The sequence below is a fragment of the Daucus carota genome, chromosome 4 (assembly GCF_001625215.2).
Source record: "Daucus carota subsp. sativus chromosome 4, DH1 v3.0, whole genome shotgun sequence".
Taxonomy (NCBI): domain Eukaryota; kingdom Viridiplantae; phylum Streptophyta; class Magnoliopsida; order Apiales; family Apiaceae; genus Daucus; species Daucus carota.
The window spans coordinates 31,024,899-31,045,064 of NC_030384.2; the positions used below are offsets into that span (position 1 = coordinate 31,024,899).

The following is a 20,166-nucleotide window of genomic DNA, read 5'->3' on the forward strand; positions in this document are numbered from 1 at the left end:
TGACAAGCACATGAAATATTGTGCTCCTCACATGTAAATTTGTCTTGAAAAGGTCAAGTGCACAATTCAAAATATCATGATTGAATGATGAATCTGCTAACAACCAGCATGAATTTAGACTGTGCAAATGTTCTTGTCGGTAGGGCAGGACTCGCTGAAGAAAGGACACAACTATACAAGGCCTGCGCTAAGATTTTAATGCTCCAAGCTGGAAAAAGAAAGCGCCACATAATGAGGCTGTTCATCGGACTTAAAAAAAGTGATTTATTATTTAAAGTGAAGAGTGGATTATAAGTGATTGGATATGATAACTTATAATTATATAGTGTTTGAATAACTTGATTTATAATTAATTAATAAAGTTTAATAATATTATAATATAATTTTGTTTTGTTTTATTTAAATAAATAAATTACAATAATAAAAGACTTTTATTATTCAAATTATGATAATACAAAACCTTTTATTATTTAAATTTCTTGTAACTAACTTTACGAGAAAACGAATTTCATTGTTAAAGTATAGATTGACTTGGGATAGGCTACCAACTTTAATTTTAAGGATATCTTTAGATAATGATCATTGTGTTTTGTATGTCATGCAAGCATATAATTATGGACAATTCATATAAACAGAGCTTTATTAAGAAGCTTACAAGAAGCTGCACTTCAGAAAAAGTTAGCAAAGCAAGCATTTTTTAGACCTTCTCAAAACTAAGTATAAGTGCTTCAAATATTTTGCCAAACACTCTTACTTAAGCAGAAGCCCACTTTCGCGTTTGGGAATAAGTTAATAAGGGACTATAATAACGATTATAGTAGAAAAAGGGATCGTTCATCATAACTATAACCGTGCACAAAATACTAATATATGAACAACTAAGCCGTCAGGAACTCAGAACAAGTCCTGGCTATTCTTGAAGAGATTATTGCCTACTTATACTGTGATCGTTGTGGTAATATTTCCCCCAGAATTAGATAGTCTATATATAGAGAATGAAACCTGTCGATAAGTGCTTGAAACATGATTTGTTAATATTTGTTAATGAAATTCGTAATTAATTAATTAAGGCTAAGTAAAAGCCCTTGACGTCCATGTTTGAGGTTTGTAGGTTGTCGAATCCCAAGGCACGAGCCCCCAGCCCTATCAGGGTTCATATTCGGAATCAAATTAGGAGTCTCTTAGAAAGATCAGAACTTCAGATTTCTAGACGGATTCTAACTTTTCATAGATGACTATCAAGAATCCTGGATAATCATTAACAACTCAGGATAATAATGAAAGATATCATTTTTATCCTATTACAAACTCTAACACGTAAATCTAATCTATCTCTAAAACTTGAGATATTTATAGAAAGGTTTCTATCCCAAAAAATTAGAATTACGTATATGACTTGATTATTTATCCCGATAAAGATACACAGGGCATCTCGTTAGGATTGTTCTAGTTTCGATACACGAGAGTAGTCAAAGCATGAAATTCACCCCCACACTTTTTTATCCTCAACATTTGACGCGTCTGAAGAAAAAGACGACAACCATGACGAGATCACGGAGATCATTAAGCTTAGAAATTCATATTCAATCATTTGGAGAGGATACTGGAACATAAACACCACCCTTTACTCAGGATCCACCCATTAGTCAGGTCATCGTAGCGACCACTACAAAGGTGATTCCCACCCATTAGTCAGGTCATCGTAGCGACCACTACAAAGGTGATTCCTCCACACTCACTACCCCAGAGGCTGGATCTTCGATTCCCTTAATCACAGAACCATAAGATAACTTTCCCGAGTCTTACTCCCTAGTCTTAGCCGAATCCGGGGATAGGACTTGTTAGTGGGATTTTTAGAATTTGTTTATATATAACGATGCTTTACTAGCTGAACTTAGGTTTCCTCTTCATCCCTTTATTCCTGTACTTCTAGTCGATGTAGGGATCAATCCCTGTTGTCAATTAATACCCGATGCTTGGTGCATTGGTCATTACTTCATGGTTCAGTGCTTATTCAAAGGCCTCCCCGCGTGTGTTTCCTTGTTTCGTAAAATATTTCAATTCAAAAACTACCCAATAGATTCTACAGGTTGAGTTTCTATAAAAACTTATATTCGTTACTGATGAATTTTTTTTATCTCTTTTAAAATCATAACAACATAATTATTTTATTAAAATAAAATTTTTCATTTTACCTTTCTTTTTTGAAATAAATTTTTGTCATAATATGTAATTTTTTAAAAAACTTAAAATTGAAATATGGTCAGTGGCAATAAAAAAATTTACACTTAAACAATAATAATGTAAATAAATATTTTAAGAAGATGAAAATGTAACTAAATAAAAAATATTAAAATTATAATAAATAATAAATTAAAAATAAAAGTTATTTCCAGACTTGACACGGGTCATGAGTTAGTAGTAATAATAATAGGGTCATGTTCAAGAGAGAACCGTTAGAGAGAAAACCCATAGAACCCTTACCTTATTTTCTGTATTAGTTAAGGTTGTGCAGCAGGACTTCACATGCAAAAAATGTCAATATTTATGTATTATATTTTAAAATTATTTTTGAACACACACAACGATTAAAAAATATGTACTTAGATTTAGACCCGAAAAATTTATTTAAAATTTAGGATTTTGCATTAGAACTCAGTGGTTTTATTTTAAGGACGGGCAACCAATAATAATAATATAATTTCTTTAGGTATAAATGGTATATTAATAGCATTAAACTAATGACTTCTAGGTACGTCAAAACAAGTCAAAGCAGTAATGTAATTTTTGGGTTAATTATCTAATTAGGCACTCACTTCACACCAATATATCATCCGGGGCACTCTCGAATTTTCGGTCTCATTTGAAACATCGTTTTTCAGAAATTGTATCAGTCTTAAAATTAAAACGTTAAATTTCATGACAAATCGACAGTTTAAGAAGTGTTACTCATAGGTCTTTAACACAGTAGGCTATAGAGATTATGTAGGTACAATTAATTAAATTTCCGCGTCCAAAAAATGGGTAAAATTGATGATGGAAGAGATGGGTTATAAAGAATTCTAATAATCTATATATAGCCATTTTTTGGACTCAGAAATTCAATTAATCGTACCTACATAATCTCTATAGCCTACTGTGTTAAATCCCCATGAGTAACACTTCTCAAGCTGTCGATTTGTTTTTGAATTTAGCTTTTTACTTTTAACACTGATACAATTTTTGAAAATAGTGTTTCAAATAAGATCGAAAATTCAAGATTGCCCCGTATGATATATTGGTGTGAAGTGAATGCCCAATCAAATAATTAACCCTTTTTGTTTGTCTCGTGAACACAGTGAAGTAACTCAGCTTTTGTGCATTCACGCAGTTTTGATGCTTCTAGCCGCCTATTTTCATGGGAAAATGTTTGGTGCACATAATTGTGTACAAAAACATGGACATGATGATATGTGGTGGGTTTTAATTGGATGGCCTCCTGCATTTATATCAACAACCCCAATTAAAATCCACCACGTCACTTGCCACATCATTATGTACAAAAATTTTGTACACAATTATGTGCACATAGCACTACTCATTTTCATATATTAAAATGAAAAATACTTGGCGTACATATTTGTGTACAAAAATTTGTACATAATGATATGTAACTGGTGGGTTTTAATTGAATTGACCCTTTTTATTTACCAACCCAATTAAAACTCACCGTAACTATTGCCACATCCAAATTTTCTGTACATAATCATTTACACCTAGCAGCTAGCACTATTCTACTGAAATACTACCCCTAAACGTATACCGTCAAACTTGAATAAAAAGTTCTTGATAAGTGTGTATTGCCTGCGTCTCTCTCTTCTGCATGGCATCTCTTTGTAAATTGTAACGTTCTTATGACGTCAAAATGTATGCTTTTTTTTTTCATTCCAAAAGGGTCCGCCGTAGTAACTGACCTGCTGACACTCCCTCCCAGTACATGACAAGCCATGCATCTACGTGTTTGTGTTGGCAACTCTGTGCTTATGTGGGAAGCCATGTCATACCATCTCAGCCTCTTCGGCTCTCCCCCTCCCTTAGATCTTAATTCCACCCAGTAACTTCAAACTTGTTGATTATTAAATTCCTGCCTCAACACTAGGTAATTGATCAAGAATGGCTGGTGATCAAGAAAATGCAACTGCTATTCTCTCAAATTCCAGTGGCACGGACACAAGCAATTGCAGCGGCTCCCTGAACAAGAAGAGGAAGGCCAGAGTTTTGATGCCCGAAGCTCCAGTCCCCCGTGTAAGGACCAGATATGATTGCTTCTTACTTTTTATTCATGGGCTAAATACAGAAGATGAACTAAAACTATGATTTTTAAATTGTTAAACAAATTATGGATAGAGATTCAGTGAGTTTGCTGCGTTCAAAAGCTCTGTCTAATATGTGGTGCCTCTTAATTATTATTTCTGATTTAAGTTTACATTATAATGAAATCTGGGGAAAGCAAATTGTTTACAATTTGATTAAATTATTTTGATGTTTGTTTTTCTATGTTCTTACAATTTTTTAGTATGTTTCAATGGTATTATCATTAACATTCTTGTAGGAGGTCAATGAATCCATGGTAGAGCTTCAATTTGAGAAAAAGCTAACCCGTAGTGATGTAGAAGGAAGACAGCACCGCATCATTATACCCAAGGTATTATTGTTACTGGCTTACAGTCATAAAAATCTTTATATCGGTAACATTTAAAAATCGTGACCCTAATTTCTGCTACATGTGTTTTCCACAGGCATACGGGGAGATTCTTTTTCCAGAAACGGCTACTAGAGCATGCTTTTATTTTATGGATGATATGGCAGCTGCGAAAGTGTGGACATTCTTAATTAGGTTCCTCACCATTCCTGAAGTCGAAAGTGTTCCTTGAAAAATACCATCTTTTTCGTATAGAGATAGTATTGAACTTATTAATCAAGTGGCTGTCGGTTAATTAGTTTTTAAGATTTATAATTCTACTTGAAAAGGTTTATATTATTAATTGTAACATATATATTGGTATTGACATTAGCCCTGAATCTTTGTGCTCAGTCGGAGCAACCTAGCTAGGTAAGTCGGAGCCTGTGATCAGTGATCAGTGATCAGTGATCAGTGCTCACACATTTATCTTTTGCCTGGTGCAGGAGTTGGACAAAGGGTGCTAGCAAAACGTATGTACTTGAAGGGACTGGTGAGTCTGTCTTTATGGTAATTTATGTACTGCTTATGACAATTTTGTTTCCTTGGTTTTTTGTAAACAACTATACCCTGGTGAAGGACAATCGTGTTAACAATTATATATAAGTAAAGGGCCAGAGCTTTATTTTTCATGGTTGTTGCCCAAGATTGTTCTCCAGAGATATCTAAAGACCGTCAGGGCCATTTCTGACCATTTTTCCGCTGGTTTATGAACCCTTTTTCTTGTAGTGGGATCCTTGTTTTCCAATTTAATTACGTGAAAAATTATTAGAGGGCCAACTTTCTAGTAATATCTTTTTAATAATAACATAAGGATTTGGCAATCTGTTTTGTTCAGAGGAATACATACAAGAGCACGGAGTAAAAGAAGGCGACTATATCAAAATTTACAAAGATCATGAAACCTCAAGATTTGTAAGTGCTACGACAGGCATCACTTGTAAGATTATCTTATGGTTACTCATCTCTTAGTATTAGATGCAATGAGGTTAATTTTCTATTGTTTCTCAGGCAATTGGGTGGCGAAAGAATGATCAGGATACTGATAAGTCCTTGGCTGATGGACTGAAGAAGGTTGATTCACCAGCAACCAGTTCCGAAATAGCTTCTGACCAAAAAAATGGAATTCCAGCTAACAGCTCCAGAGTAGCTTTTGCTAATGACTATCATCCTTACTTTTCTCCACATGATGAAACATATGATATCTCCATCAATGACGTTGTTGATCCAGAGTATGTGCAGAAGAACTTTAACATGACTTGGGATGAATTTCAAGGATTCAACCCATTTGAATTTCCATAAAGATGATGCATTCCTTTTGAGTGTTGACGGATACTTCCCTGTACCTTTTATGCTTAGTTGCCCTCTAAGATAATTTTCTTTCGTTAAAATAAATTGTGTGTTGAGAACTAGACGTTCCTTTGTAATTGCAATAATCAATAGACAAATACTTTAGCCTACGGTTATTTTCTAATTTTAACTGGCTAGAACGGTATAATCTACTGGTGGATTCCCTTGTATAGATGTTATCACATGTATCAAATCTTTATGGGAAGACAAGTTCAATTAAACTGCTATTTCAATGAAGACATACAAAATATAGAAGAAATTTCACTACTTACTAATGAAATGATCTTCATCATTTGCAAACCTCCAACTATTAAATGTTGGACGTTGCTTCCAATAATAGCAATACATACCTCAACTCCTTCATTCGACGGGAAAGAACTACAGCCATCTGAGTATCCAAATAAAACAGTTGTATGGTTCTCAAGATCTCTGGCAGATTGTGAAAAATGGATACGAAGAACTGGCGAATCAAACCAATTTCTCACCACAACAATTATACACTTTGAAAAAGAATCGAAAGATGAACAAGGAGGCAATATAATTTATTTATCAAGCGGTAGATGAAGTAAGTTCTGAGAGAATTTAACATCAATATGAAAGTAGGCATTGAACATCCTTAACGAGGCATACAAAGGTGAAAAAAAGGTAAAAAAGATGAGAATGCAAGTTTTAATTGGTGAGTTTTATTTAGTTAACATGAAGGTTAGTGAAAAGGTGGAGGAATATTATAATCAAAGAATTTTGTTTGTTAATTAACTTTGTGTAAATGGTGAAGAAAACCGAATAAATGAGTCTTGATGAAAAAAATCTTCGTAACATGAATCGAAAATTTGAGCATGTTATTTTGGTTATTGAAGAATCAAAAGATTCAGATACTTTCAATATTGGTTTCGCTGCAATCTCATGAACTCCGTATCAAGCAATTTGACACCTCACCTTCCGAGTTCAAGACATCAGTTGTGACGATTTTTGGAGGAAATGGTGGTGGTTCCCTCCCCCGCCTCCTTTCAATTTCCAGCATATTCAAAATCAAACCCAACAATAATTTTCTTATATCTCTTTCTCTTAATTCTACCAATTTTAACTTTACCATTATTGTACCAATACAAAATATAACAATAATCTCATATCACACTTTAAATGCCATACTTAACATTAGGCTGATTATTCGGTAAATACCGAAGCGAATTTGTATTTACCGAACCGAAGAGTGAACCGGATTCAATCTGTCGAACAGAAATTTGTATTTCGATTGAAGCCGAATACCGAAAAAAAAATCAATATCATATACAGTGACTAAAATTATGAAAATAATGGAGAAAAAAATTTGGGAGGCAAGCAACCAACATCACTATATCATTTACACTATTAAATCACTCCAAGGACCCATGAAGACAAATTAACACCACAAATTAACGAGTTCCACTAATTTCTCCAAAAATAGAGTTTGAGATTCAACTAGTATTCAGTTATACATACCTTAATCGATGATGAAGAACAAAAGAAGAAGATGATGTCTGTGAATTAAGTGGGTAAAGAAAATGCCGGGGAAGAAGATGCTAGGCGGAGATGTCGTCGAAACATCGAAACCCAGAAGACAGAAGTAGAAATTAATTAAGATAATGAACTAATGAAGTGAATGATGCCTGGTCACCGGTGAGTGTGTTTTATTGTATTAAAAAATAAACTTTTATGTACTTCATATAATATATATTTTTTATTTAAATATTTCGTTTATTCAGTTTTCGGTTAATTCGGTAAAAAAACCGAAATACTGAAATACACAAAAAAATCATAACCAAATTAAAAACCAAAATATTTCGGTAATTTTGGTTTGGTATTCGATTAACCGAACCGAATGCTAGCCCTACTTAACATGATTTGTAAGATAAAATTTTGGAGCCCACATATTTAATCACTTAGGAATATAGAGAATCAAGCACATAGATTATCACTATCAAATTAAAATTATCTACTAGCTTCACTAAAATAATTATAGAAAGGAATTAATCATTAGAAAGAAAAGTAGCTTACCTTTGATTATGAGAATTCTTGGCTTTAACCTCAAAACAATCTCAGCAAATTTTTTAATGGTTTTTCCATGGGCACACGAAGTACCAAATTCTATAAGTTTGGTAGATTTTGATTGGTTTCTATTTCTTTATAATGGTGGACTCTCTGCAAATTCACCAACCACATCAATAAAAATCCACCAAATTTATACTCCCTCCGTCCCAATCAATAGTATACATTGGGGGACGGGGGCGCGGCACGGACTTTAATGCTTCAATATAATATAGTTCTATAAATTATTTTTAAGATTTTCTTTTTCTGTATAAAAATATAACATTTATACTTTTATACAAAAAAAGAAAATCTTAAAAATAAGTTGTAGAACTATGTTTTATAAGCGCCTTAAAAAGCGTGTATACAATTGACTGGGACAGAGGGAGTAGAATTTAGAGTTTAGCATGTGATCATGGACACACACCAGACAAACCCATTTTTTAAATCCCCCACCCACAGACGAAGCCGTTGTCTAAATACTTAAAAGATTTTAGTGTACGCCAAAGCAAAATATATCAGTGCATAGATATTTATGAAGACATCACTAAGTGGAATTGTAAAGTTATGAATTCTATGAAGACATCACCAAGTGGAATGGTAAAGTTATGAATTCTGTGAATTACGAAGAATCAGATTATCAATGAATGTTAAAGTCTATTGCCGATCACAATAGCAGACATCAGTCGTGTTGATAAACAAAGTACAAAGACTTTCGAAAGTTGTAGGAATATTTATTATTTTATTGGAGTGCTGGAAGATTTTAATTTATCTTAGTTGATTATTTATAATCAACAACCGAAAGCATAACTAACCCAGATAACTAATACTCCCTCCGTCCCTTTTTATCTGTCCATTTTGGGAAAAAAACGCATACCAAGGAATAATTGATTGTATAAACTTTTTCATTAAATACTTCTAATTAATATCTTGAAAATGGTGGAATACCCCTACTTTATGTCTTGAAAACATGAATTCAACCAAGTTTTAAATAAGTCAAGCCTTGAAAATTGAAATTATAGAGATATATTTGAAAAACTATCATTAAATTAGTTTTGAAAGTATAAATGGACAGATAAATAGGGACAAATTTTTACTTTCAAAGTGGACAGATAAACAGGGACGGAGGGAGTATATGAATAATCTGATTAATAAATTTGATAACTTTCTTATCTCATGTTTTATCTCAACTCAGTTCGACTTTGTATACAATGAAATCAATAATAATATGTTAATCAATGTCGGTTTTTAAACTTTATACTAAAAAGGTATAAGATTACAGATATATTATCGAGTGGTCACCGATTTCATCATTACGAGAGAAAAACATAATTTTAAAATGTATACTTTTGAGAAATTTGAAAAATTAGGAACATAATTTTATTGAATATATAAAATAACTTGATTAATATTTTAGATAATAAAATATTACACCTTTTATATTTTATATAAATAATCAATTGATTAATTATAAATTAATATAAAATATGAAATTATTATAAGATATATTTAATACTTTTTACCTAATTTTGTATATGAAAAAGAGTGAAATATAATTACATTAAAGATCGATATGCATATCTAATTTAGATAATTTCTCAAAAAAAACAAAAAACACAAAATAAAAAAGCTCACAACACATTTTTAATAATGTATTAAATGATTATTGGGGGAATAATGTATCAATTCAAAGAAGTATTTAATATTTGTTATTTTTCTTTTAGTTGATTTAAAATTAATTTTCCTTGTCTAATTGTAATATTTATAATATATAAATTCTATATTAATTTAATTTTTTACAAGATAATTAAAATATCCATATTAATATGTAGTAAAATAAATTATTAATATATAAATTTCAAATATAATTCGGACCAAATCACCTCTCGCATCTAGGACGAAGATTTGGACCAAAATCAGGTTGAGATAGCGTCGGCCCAAATCTAAGTGGAGACAGGCGTGACAAGGCTTACGATACGTACGACTGTACGGGGTACAAGGATTCGTGTTGTGTCTATTTAAGATCACATAATAATAAAATATTTCATGTAGTATACCTGTATAATTGTATATGAGTTCAATCTAATATTTGTTGTTATTTAAGTTTGGGGGTTCTTTCTGGTTGTAAACTTCTGCCATGGCTGCTAAATTAGGGTCCTTTAGGCACACTTTTGCAGAAAGAAGAGAGCTTGTGAAATTGTTATCTGGTAAAAAGAGCTCTTCAGAAATTTCATCAACTGGGTTGTACATAAACAACAATATAGAACAAGAAGACAAGGGTTTTGGTACTAAAAAAGTTGTAAACTTTTGGAAGAAATTAAAAGATGTTGGTGTTAAAGGTTTTGAGATGGGTCGGGCTGATCCGAGAAAGATTGTCTTCTCTGCGAAAATGGGCTTGGCTTTGGTGCTTATATCTTTCTTGATTTTCTGGAAAGAACCCATTAAGGAACTCAGTTCTCACTCTGTTTGGGCTATACTCACTGTTGTTGTTGTATTTGAGTTCAGTATTGGTATGTCTCTGAACCCTTTTATGTTTTGTTATTCTTGGTAGTTGTCACTTGTTTGATCAGTCTTGTTAATTTATTGCTATGTTTACTTATAACACATTGATTGCATAATTGGGGGTTATGTTGTTTTCATGTGTATTGATGGATTGTAATTGGAGTTTATATAGAAGTAGTTCTCAGTGCTTCAAATCTCTCGCTTGACTCACCCGTGAGCCATAATCACGGTTCTTGTACTATATTTTATGGACAATTATCTTGCAAAAATAGCATTGATGGTTGGTTCGTGTCAGCACGACTTATCACCGACTTCAGTATTAAATGTTTGGCTACCAACTCTACAAAAATCTTAAGCTGTTGGGACACTGACTTGCCATGTAAATCTTGTTTTATATTTTGATATGGTTACTCTCCAAAATCCTGTTTTTTCTAGCACGTAAAATGGAGCTCGAGGAGCTTTTTCCGGGAAAAATATTCAACTTTACTGTCCAAATTTAATTTTAAGAATATTGGGGTTCCCTTGATTGGATTTTTAGACTTCTGGGTCAAAGAGCTCTCATATGATGTTAAATTACCAACTCAACCTAAGCCTTACAGAGATAAAAAGTACTTCATATGTATATCATGTTATGTGTTTATATTACAAATCCTGAAGAAACTTGGTTGGTTAAGCATGGTGGTTACGTGAACATTACCGACAACTTTTAATTCGATTTTGTCATATGGTTAAGGTAATATGTAAAATTTAAATAGTGAGGCAGGAGATTCTAAATAATGTTCTTCTGTTACCTTTTTGGATTATAGGTTTTATATTACATAATAACTGCTAACTACCTTTCTCTCCGACAGTATAAACTAGTGGGACAGTATCGTTGTTTGTTAGCGACTGATTTTATGATTACGAATCCAAAACTTGTAATGTATAACATGTGGAAGATACTGTAAATTATGGGTTTTCCATAACATTCCACAATTCTTTATAAATGTGGATGTGTAGTCATGTAATATATATCTTTTTTAATCTTGTGGCTATGTTCTATTGCAGGTGCAACCTTAAGCAAAGGATTTAATCGTGGATTGGGGACACTATCAGCTGGGGGGCTTGCCCTTGGGACGGCACATTTATGTGAATTGGCCGGAGACTGGGAAGAATCTGTTGTTATTGTCAGCGTATTTGTTATAGGTAATAATTGTTTCTGGCATATTTTTGTCTCCAATGTGACTTGAATTTGAATTAGTTTCTCACTAAATATTATTTTTCTTCTGTGTGATACTTTTGCTTATTAGGTTTTTGCACCACTTACGCAAAACTGTACCCCACATTCAAGCCGTACGAATATGGTTTCAGGGTCTTCTTATTGACATATTGTTTTATCATGGTATCCGGATATCAGAAGGGAGATTTTTTACATACAGCAGTAACCCGATTCTTGCTCATTGCATTGGGGGCTGGTGTAAGTTTGGTGGTTAATATCTGCATCTACCCTATTTGGGCTGGGGAGGATCTGCACAATTTGGTGGCAAAGAACTTTGCACGTGTTGCTGACTCTTTGGAAGGTTTATTGACTCATAACTATCTTACATTTGGCGGATAAGGATTTTTGCTAAAAACTTTTGGCGCTTCTGCCATATTCGTCTTTGCTTTTCCGAAAGTAGATTATACCGTGATTAACTCCTTTAAAAGTAAATAAAGGCAAAGATACTTAAATAAAGATTGACTAGATAGCAATTGGTATCTTTTGTCACTTGTGATTTTTTGCTAATTTCTTAGATTTTCTTCTCAGGATGTATCAGTGGTTATCTTCATTGTGTTGAGTACAAGAGGATTCCTTCAAAAATTCTTACTTACCAAGCTTCTGACGATCCAGTGTATAGTGGCTACAGATCAGCTGTGGAGTCTACCAGCCAAGAAGATTCTCTGGTAATTATCTGCTGATTACCATTTGTTACTTTCACTCGCACAATTTAAATGGTTGTTTGAAAAACTTAATGCATATATACAGTTGGGTTTTGCTATATGGGAGCCGCCTCATGGTCCTTACAAAACGCTTAATTACCCCTGGAAAAACTATGTCAAAGTCGGTGGCTCGTTAAGGCATTGTGCATTCATGGTCATGGCATTGCATGGATGTATTCTCTCTGAAATACAGGTTATATACTTTTTCTCTGTTATTTCTCTAGTTAGACGCTTCTCTTGAATAAATGGATGACACTCAATATGTGATATGCATGAAATCAAGAGACTAGTGAATGACGGTCAAAGTAGTTATCTTCTTAAGTTCACATTCTGGATTCTACGCTTCGAGATATTTACACAGAGTTTTTCACACCGGTGACCTGCTGTTCAATGAGCTCTCTTTTATATAGTTCTGTTTGCTCAAACATCTGAACTTGTAAGAACTTTACACTGTTATAGGACTTGAGATTCTAGTGAGTCGACCTTTTATATATGTTCTGTATATAGATATCATGGAAGATGGCTGTTGCAAGCCGCATCAGTCACAGGTCAGCAAGAGGAACGTTGCAAAGACAGGTCACACATATTGGCCGTTAACAAATATTTTTACTCAAATGTTTTGTACAGTTGTAAGAAGTCAGTGACCAAAGTGACTCAGATTTGCAATTAGGGACTAACATTAACATGATATATTTGAATGCAATCAGTCATCTACTTGATATATAATCCCCCCTTAAAACTTCAATCTAATTCTTTACTTATTTGATTATTTTATTTTTATCATTTATCATTCATTATGTCCAGTTGAGTTAAATAATAAGGTCTGTACTATCTTTTTAATTACAAAGCCATGATACACTTGCAATTTTTTCCTTTCATGTGTCGTGCTATCTAACTTTTTAGGATAACTTTTAATATCTTTGCAATTATTTTTTAAATTAGCGTGGTCATCTATTTAGTATGCAGTATCCAATTGAGTTGAATAATAAGGTGTACGATCTTGATATGCAAAGCCATGATACATGATATTGTTCTACCCGCAATATCTTCCTTTCCTGTGTCCAGCTATATATTCTATTAGGATATTTTTTTTTAATATCTTAGTAAGCGTTTTTGTCATTGACATGGTCATCTACTGAACATTATTGTATTCACTTTTATGTAGGCTCCTGCTGAGAGAAGACTAGTTTTTCGCGATGAACTGCAGAAGACAGGTACTGCAGGTGCCAAAGTATTACGTGAGATTGGAAAAAAGTTAAAAAAGATGGAGAAGTTAGGAATGGTGGATATACTTGAAGAAGTGCATGAAGCAGCAGAGAACTTGCAGAAAAAGATTGATCAAAAGTCATACCTTCTCGTCAATTCTGAAAGCTGGGAAATTGGAAGACCAACAATAGTACTAGAAGATCCTGAAGATTTTCAAACAACAGATTGTGACGAAAAAAGATTTCCAGAATACAAGTCTCGCAGTGAAACTGTGCTAGATCTTAGCTCACTCCAGGGGAACTGGGATTTTAGCAAATCTAACGTGGATGACAAATCTAACACAAGCGAAACCTTCAGTAAAAACAGTTCTGCAGCTACAAACCAAGAAAAATCGAAGACGTATGAGAGTGCTAGCGTGTTGTCTTTGGCAACGTTTGCATCGCTTTTGATTGAGTTTGTTGCAAGGCTCCAAAATCTTGTTGATTCATTCGAAGAGTTGAGCATCAAAGCTAACTTCAAGGAACCTAGTGATGAGGCAGTTGCAGAAGTAGAAGTTATGAGCTTGTGGAGCAGGTTTTGTAGGTTTTTCAAATATAAGAAAAGAGAAGACTGCTTACTAGTTTAACAAATGGTGTCTAGACATTGATGGCTTGCTGTCAGTGGTAGTTGAATATATATTTGTAGAACTTTGAACATAGTACAGGATTTAACTCTAAAGGCCAACCATATATAGCAAAGCTGTCAGATGCCATCTAATTTCAAGAAGATTTACTTTAGTTTTCTATGCGTTGACTGTGCAAGTTATTAAGCATTCATACTTTCACGATTTCATCCTCCATACAGCTTTTTTTAATTACTTGACACTTAAATTTTTTGTTGAAGTATACATCTTCATAATTTACTTTTCAAACTTTTTATTTTTGAATAAAATTTTGGATTTTAAAATTTTCGTTCAAGAAAAAAATTAAAAATTTATATTTTGTACGAGCTTTAAAATACGTGCAATCCTCGAGCACCGAGGGTATTTTATTTGTCTTAAGAGGAAACAGTAATACTTGACTTCTGAACATAATTGTGCAACACACTTTGCGTCAACTGTTCTTATCATATCTCCGAAATAAATATAATACATTAATTATACAAATATAAACTTACATTGCAAAAAAAAAAAAAGTAAATATAAAAGGCACTTACATTCAGAATAATTTAGTTTAAAATGAACACACTCCAGAATAAGCAACAAATAATTGGTATTAACAAATATTAATATCCAAAATTCAAACTTTAATTTGAACAAGGAGATCCAATGGGATTAAGTTAATCTATCTGTGCATCATCCCTGGGCTGGCCGGTGGTTTCATTGGATAGTTCCGCTCCTGCAAGGCCAAGTTCCCCTGCCATCCTACAAGAACAAGGCACATGATAAACAAAATGGAATAACATCAAATTGTGTTCTAGTCTACTAAATGTTTTTTTTAGCGAGAATGAATCTCAACAAATATGATTCGGCAATTCACCCAGCAAGCTTTGCAGAATAATACCTATAGAGGGGTCGAATCCTCTGTGGCGAAGCTCTCTGTATTCTTGGCAAAGAGCACAGGGCTCACAGAAGCAATGAGTAAACCAATCTGGGGCAGGAGTTTCCATCAATTCATATCGGCTTCTCAGCTTGGTTCGATAAGAACATGAAACCAAGCAAGGCATCCCTAAGCAGACCAGTGCGGCGCCATATAGCACTCCCTGGGTTGTGCATGCTGTACATATTTCATTTACATTTATCATTTCAGTATTCATAATCATTACAAGAGAAAATTTTGGAACTTATTGATATCTGTCCCTCATGTGTGTAGAAAGCTTACAAGAATGGCCATTGTCAACTATCTCCGCGATTTGTCCAAATGTCACACATGGAAAGAATGCTGTGATTAGAGCTGAAATGCATGCAACAGAAAGGTGAATTAATTAAGATTGTGTTTCGGAACATTTATTTCATTTCAAATTTTAAATGACATGTTTTGAGGTGTCATTTCAAATTATTTGTTTTATACTAGTATTTCAATGTCTTGGATTTCAAATGAAATTTAAATCCAACTTTTTCTTTTGTATCCAAACATGTCATTTGCTCAAATTCAGGATTTCAGATGAAATTCAAGTTTTTGAACAGGCTATTAGCTGATTTAAAATTTGCATGAATTGATCATGTACACACATAGTAGAATTTACTTACCATTTTGTGGATCCTCCAGACATCCAAACAACTCGCTATTCCAATTCTCAGTACCAACATTGACTTGCATCTGAGGATAGCCTACAGCTGGTCGAGGCGATTGACCCATCTGTGCTGGATTTTGATTATACCCTGCATACTGCGATGAAGGCTGCTGAGGCGGCGGATACCCTGGCTGATTCTGATTAAATGCTTGGAGCTGCGGAGGCTGAGGTGGATTTTGATTAAATGGCTGGAACTGAGGAGGCTGAGGCATCTGATATTGTGGCTCATTTTGATATTGTGCTGGTGGAGTTGGTGGAGGATATGTTGGTGGTGGCGTAAATTCAACATTTGGATTTTCTTGATGGTTATAGTATTCTTGACCATATGGCTGATGCTGCTGCTCATCGCCTTGTTGATCTTGCATCTCTTCCTCGGGACGACCCATGGTTTGACAATGTAAATTACTGGAAACTCAAGAGGGAAATGAGTTAGAGTATCACTTATGGTTCAAAAGCTTTGTTTTTATAGGGAAAAGGTAACGTACAATTTTGCAGTTTCTAATGTCAATTGTCGACTGCATGTACGATACAAGTGGTGTGGAAAATAAGGGGCATGAAATATTATTATATCGATTTTTGTTTTTGTTTTTTTCCGCCGTAATTGTGTGTCGACGTACATATTGCACAGCAATTATATCCAGCGCGTAAGACTTGGTATATAGGTTAGGTTGTCAGACTACTTCTAGTGAAATATTTATATCGAATACAGTGAACATATGTGGTACTCCTATATTTATATTATACGAAGAATAGTAATTTGAAAAATCCCGTCAATGAAGAAGTAGATTTCATGTTTATTTTAGAGGTGTGCTAGATTGAAATTTCAAAAAGAAGATTGTTGAGGATCTTTTATGCCTTTTGAAATCTCATTTGAAATTTTAAAACACTACGTTAATTCTGCGATATTTTATCTAGAATGCATCTTAAATAGAAATGAGATACAATTCATTAAAATTTGAATCTTACATACAATCACTTAAAATATCAGTTTAAATATTTCTCTAAATTTAATTTCCTAAAATCCAGTGAAAACTATATTCATTTATATATAAGGTTTATGCTAGAAAAAAACCTACTACATTATTTAGTTTTCTTTGAACTGAAGTGATAAATATAAAACAATCTGTATTTTGCGTTAAATTAGTGTTAGTTATAATCCTTATGGTATTGTATTTTAATTTTTCTTTCTGTAATGTAAATATAACTACAACATTATATAGCACATCTTGACATAGTTCTAATTTTCTATTAAATTTTGTAGCAACTGTGTTTTAAACATAAATGATTCGAAAGTTTCATTTGGCATAAATTGATTTATTTTAACATACCGCAGAGAATTGAAATTGCAAATAGCTAGTTGCTCGAGATCGAAAGGAGAGCACCAACCCCCTTAGAAATTCACATTAAAATACGGCTCGAGAAAGAGAATCTGTTAGACTTTAAGGAGTTGACATTGAGACAGTATCACAATGATATAGACATTCCAGGTTGACCACGCGGTTTTTGCCGTTTACTTGACTTGCATCAAAATGGGCAGATGAGCAGATTTAAGATACTTGTATATGCAATTAACAAAAGCCAACTATGACATTTTTGTAACTTAAGATATTGTGATAGATGTGCTAATAATGATATTTATATATGTAATCTCAAACAAGTTACTGCTCAGTTTCCTTTAAATTACTCAATTATATTCTATGAATTTCATTTTGCACATGAAATTTTTATGGAATAAGTTCGAAAGTTTTAGTTCAGGTTGGTTTTAGGCGTTATTACTTCTCTAAAAAGTTTAACAAAAATATAAATTTTCACTTATAAGCAAAAGACTTCTTATAAACAAATATATAACCTTTAGTTTTAATAAATTTTGACAAATTCATTATAATTTATAACTTATAATTAGTCGTAAGACCTAGTATAATAATAATGAAATATTATAAATTATTAATTAAATTGATTTCTCATATTTTTTGAAATCAAATTTCAAGAATTAGCATAAATTACTTGTTACCTACTAATATAGATTATACTATATAGAGAGCATATAGAATACAAAGAATAATATATTTGATTAATCTTGTATCGCTTACAAAGTCAAGTAAGGTCTATTTATAAGTTGACAAGGTAGAAGTTATATGTATTTGTAAAGTTAAGAGACATGGAGTTGTAAAGTTTAAGGTTTAAGTTAGACGAAGATGAAAGCTCAAAAGTTGGTGTATGGATTATTCTAGTTTACTAATTAAATATATAACACTCTCCCTTGGATGATACGTACAAACATCATACCTCTTTAAAACTGTATTAGGAAAAACCCTGTAGGAAAAATCCCAGTGAAGGAAAAAGAGCACATGTGTTACACGTGTGATAAAGTTATATCTCCTCCTCATCTTAACATGACTATGAAATTCAACATAGATCTCGAAATGTATGCATCACAATCATGTGTACCAATGTAACACCCCAGTCCCACATCGAAGAGTGTGAAAACTTTAGTTCAGTTTATAAGCATAAGTACTACTACCAATTGCACCAACAAATCATGATCTTTTGGGGACCTGCGGTGGGCTTGTGGATTATCCAAGTTGTTGCAGTTCAGCCAGTTTATTTCGGCTTATTTTCGGATTCGGATTTCGGGACTTGACCCCTTTTCAAAAAAAACTCGGGATTTGACCCGGGTTGTTTCATATGGTATTCAGAGCAGGCTCTCGAAAGCTTGATTCGTCAAGTTGCCGGAGATGGGGACACGAAGGCTGGTGGTATTATCCCGCAATGGACAGAGATCCGGAGGCGGGGACACAAAGCCAGCCGGTATTATCCCACAATGGCTAGAGAAGTTCGATCTGGGTCTATGGGCTATCCGTTTCGGCCTGAAAAGGACGTCAGGAATTTAAGTGGGGGAGTTTGTAACATCCCAGTCCCACATCGAGGAGTGTGGAGACTTTAGTTCAGTTTATAAGCATAAGTACTACTACCAATTGCACCAACAAATGATGATCTTTTGAGGGCCTGTGGTGGACTTGTGGATTACCCAAGTTGTTGTAGTTGGGCCAGTTTATTTCGGATTCGGATTTCGGGACTTGACCCGTTTTCAAAAAAGACTCAGGATTTGACCCGGGTTGTTTCAACTAACTTCTCGAAGGAAGATGTAGGAAGTGCTTTTGTGAACATTGGCAACGGGTATATATATGTGACTTTGTCACAGTCTTGACATCCTTAAATACATCAGGCAATCTATACGCGACTTCTTGTAGGTGGATAATCTTTTGAACTTCAAGTTCACATTGATTTGTGCGAGGATCATAATGAGACAGGGATACCGCATTCCATAATTTCTTGCTTTTATATTTCAAATTTTGTCTTATCTCCCTCTAATGCAGGAAAAACTGTCTCATCAAACTGACAATCGACAATTCTTACCTTGAACAAGTCACAGGTCATGAGCTCCAAATATTTAATAATCGAGGGAGAATCAAATCCAACATATACCCCTAATCTTCTTTGAGGTCCCTTTTTGTTCGTAGAGGAGGAGATATTGGAGCATAAACTGCGCACCAAAAATTTTCAAGTGAGAGATATTTTGTTCTTGACCATTTACTAGTTCCATTAGAGAATATTTATGATAAGATGTCGGTCTTAACCGAATTAAAGAAGTCGCATGTTAAATTGCATGTCCCCATGCAGAATTTGGTAAATTTGTTTTCATAAGTAATGGTCTCGTAATTAGTTGTAGCCTTTTAATGAAAGACTCAGCTAGACCATTTTGAGTGTGCGTGGGCAACAAAATGTTCCACTTCAATCCAAATCGACATACAATAATCATTAAAATATTGAGATGTAAATTCCCCTGCACTATTCAATCGAATGCCCAAATTTTTTGGAGCGAATTCAAGGAAATATATGTAAGCCTATTACTACAAAGTATTTCTAATAGAAATAGTGGGTAAAAATTTGAAACTAATAGTGGGTCAAAATATTTAAAGTATGTTTTGGTGAAAATACAACTATCACCAACTACAGAAGAAGTGTGATGATATATTAGAGAATTATACTCATAGTTGTAATATCTTTACGCTATTTTCTCTCTAAATATATAT

General features: G+C 33.5%; 2 protein-coding genes across 2 annotated transcripts; one reads left to right on the forward strand and one right to left on the reverse strand.

Annotated features, from left to right (window-relative positions):
• Positions 1 to 10,166: 10,166 nt before the first annotated feature.
• Positions 10,167 to 14,583, forward strand: LOC108216040 (aluminum-activated malate transporter 9). Its single transcript, XM_017388697.2, has 6 exons — positions 10,167 to 10,644; positions 11,684 to 11,821; positions 11,926 to 12,195; positions 12,423 to 12,559; positions 12,642 to 12,788; positions 13,761 to 14,583. Exons 1-6 carry the CDS (start codon positions 10,272 to 10,274, stop codon positions 14,424 to 14,426), a joined length of 1,731 nt encoding a protein of 576 aa, XP_017244186.1. The 5' UTR covers positions 10,167 to 10,271; the 3' UTR covers positions 14,427 to 14,583.
• A 327-nt stretch (positions 14,584 to 14,910) lies between these two features.
• Positions 14,911 to 16,520, reverse strand: LOC108217929 (protein PLANT CADMIUM RESISTANCE 4). Its single transcript, XM_017390840.2, has 4 exons — positions 16,029 to 16,520; positions 15,661 to 15,732; positions 15,343 to 15,555; positions 14,911 to 15,203 (listed from the first exon to the last, which is right to left on the reverse strand). The coding sequence occupies exons 1-4, from the start codon at positions 16,456 to 16,458 to the stop codon at positions 15,124 to 15,126; spliced, it is 795 nt and encodes a 264-aa protein (XP_017246329.1). The 5' UTR covers positions 16,459 to 16,520; the 3' UTR covers positions 14,911 to 15,123.
• Positions 16,521 to 20,166: the final 3,646 nt, after the last annotated feature.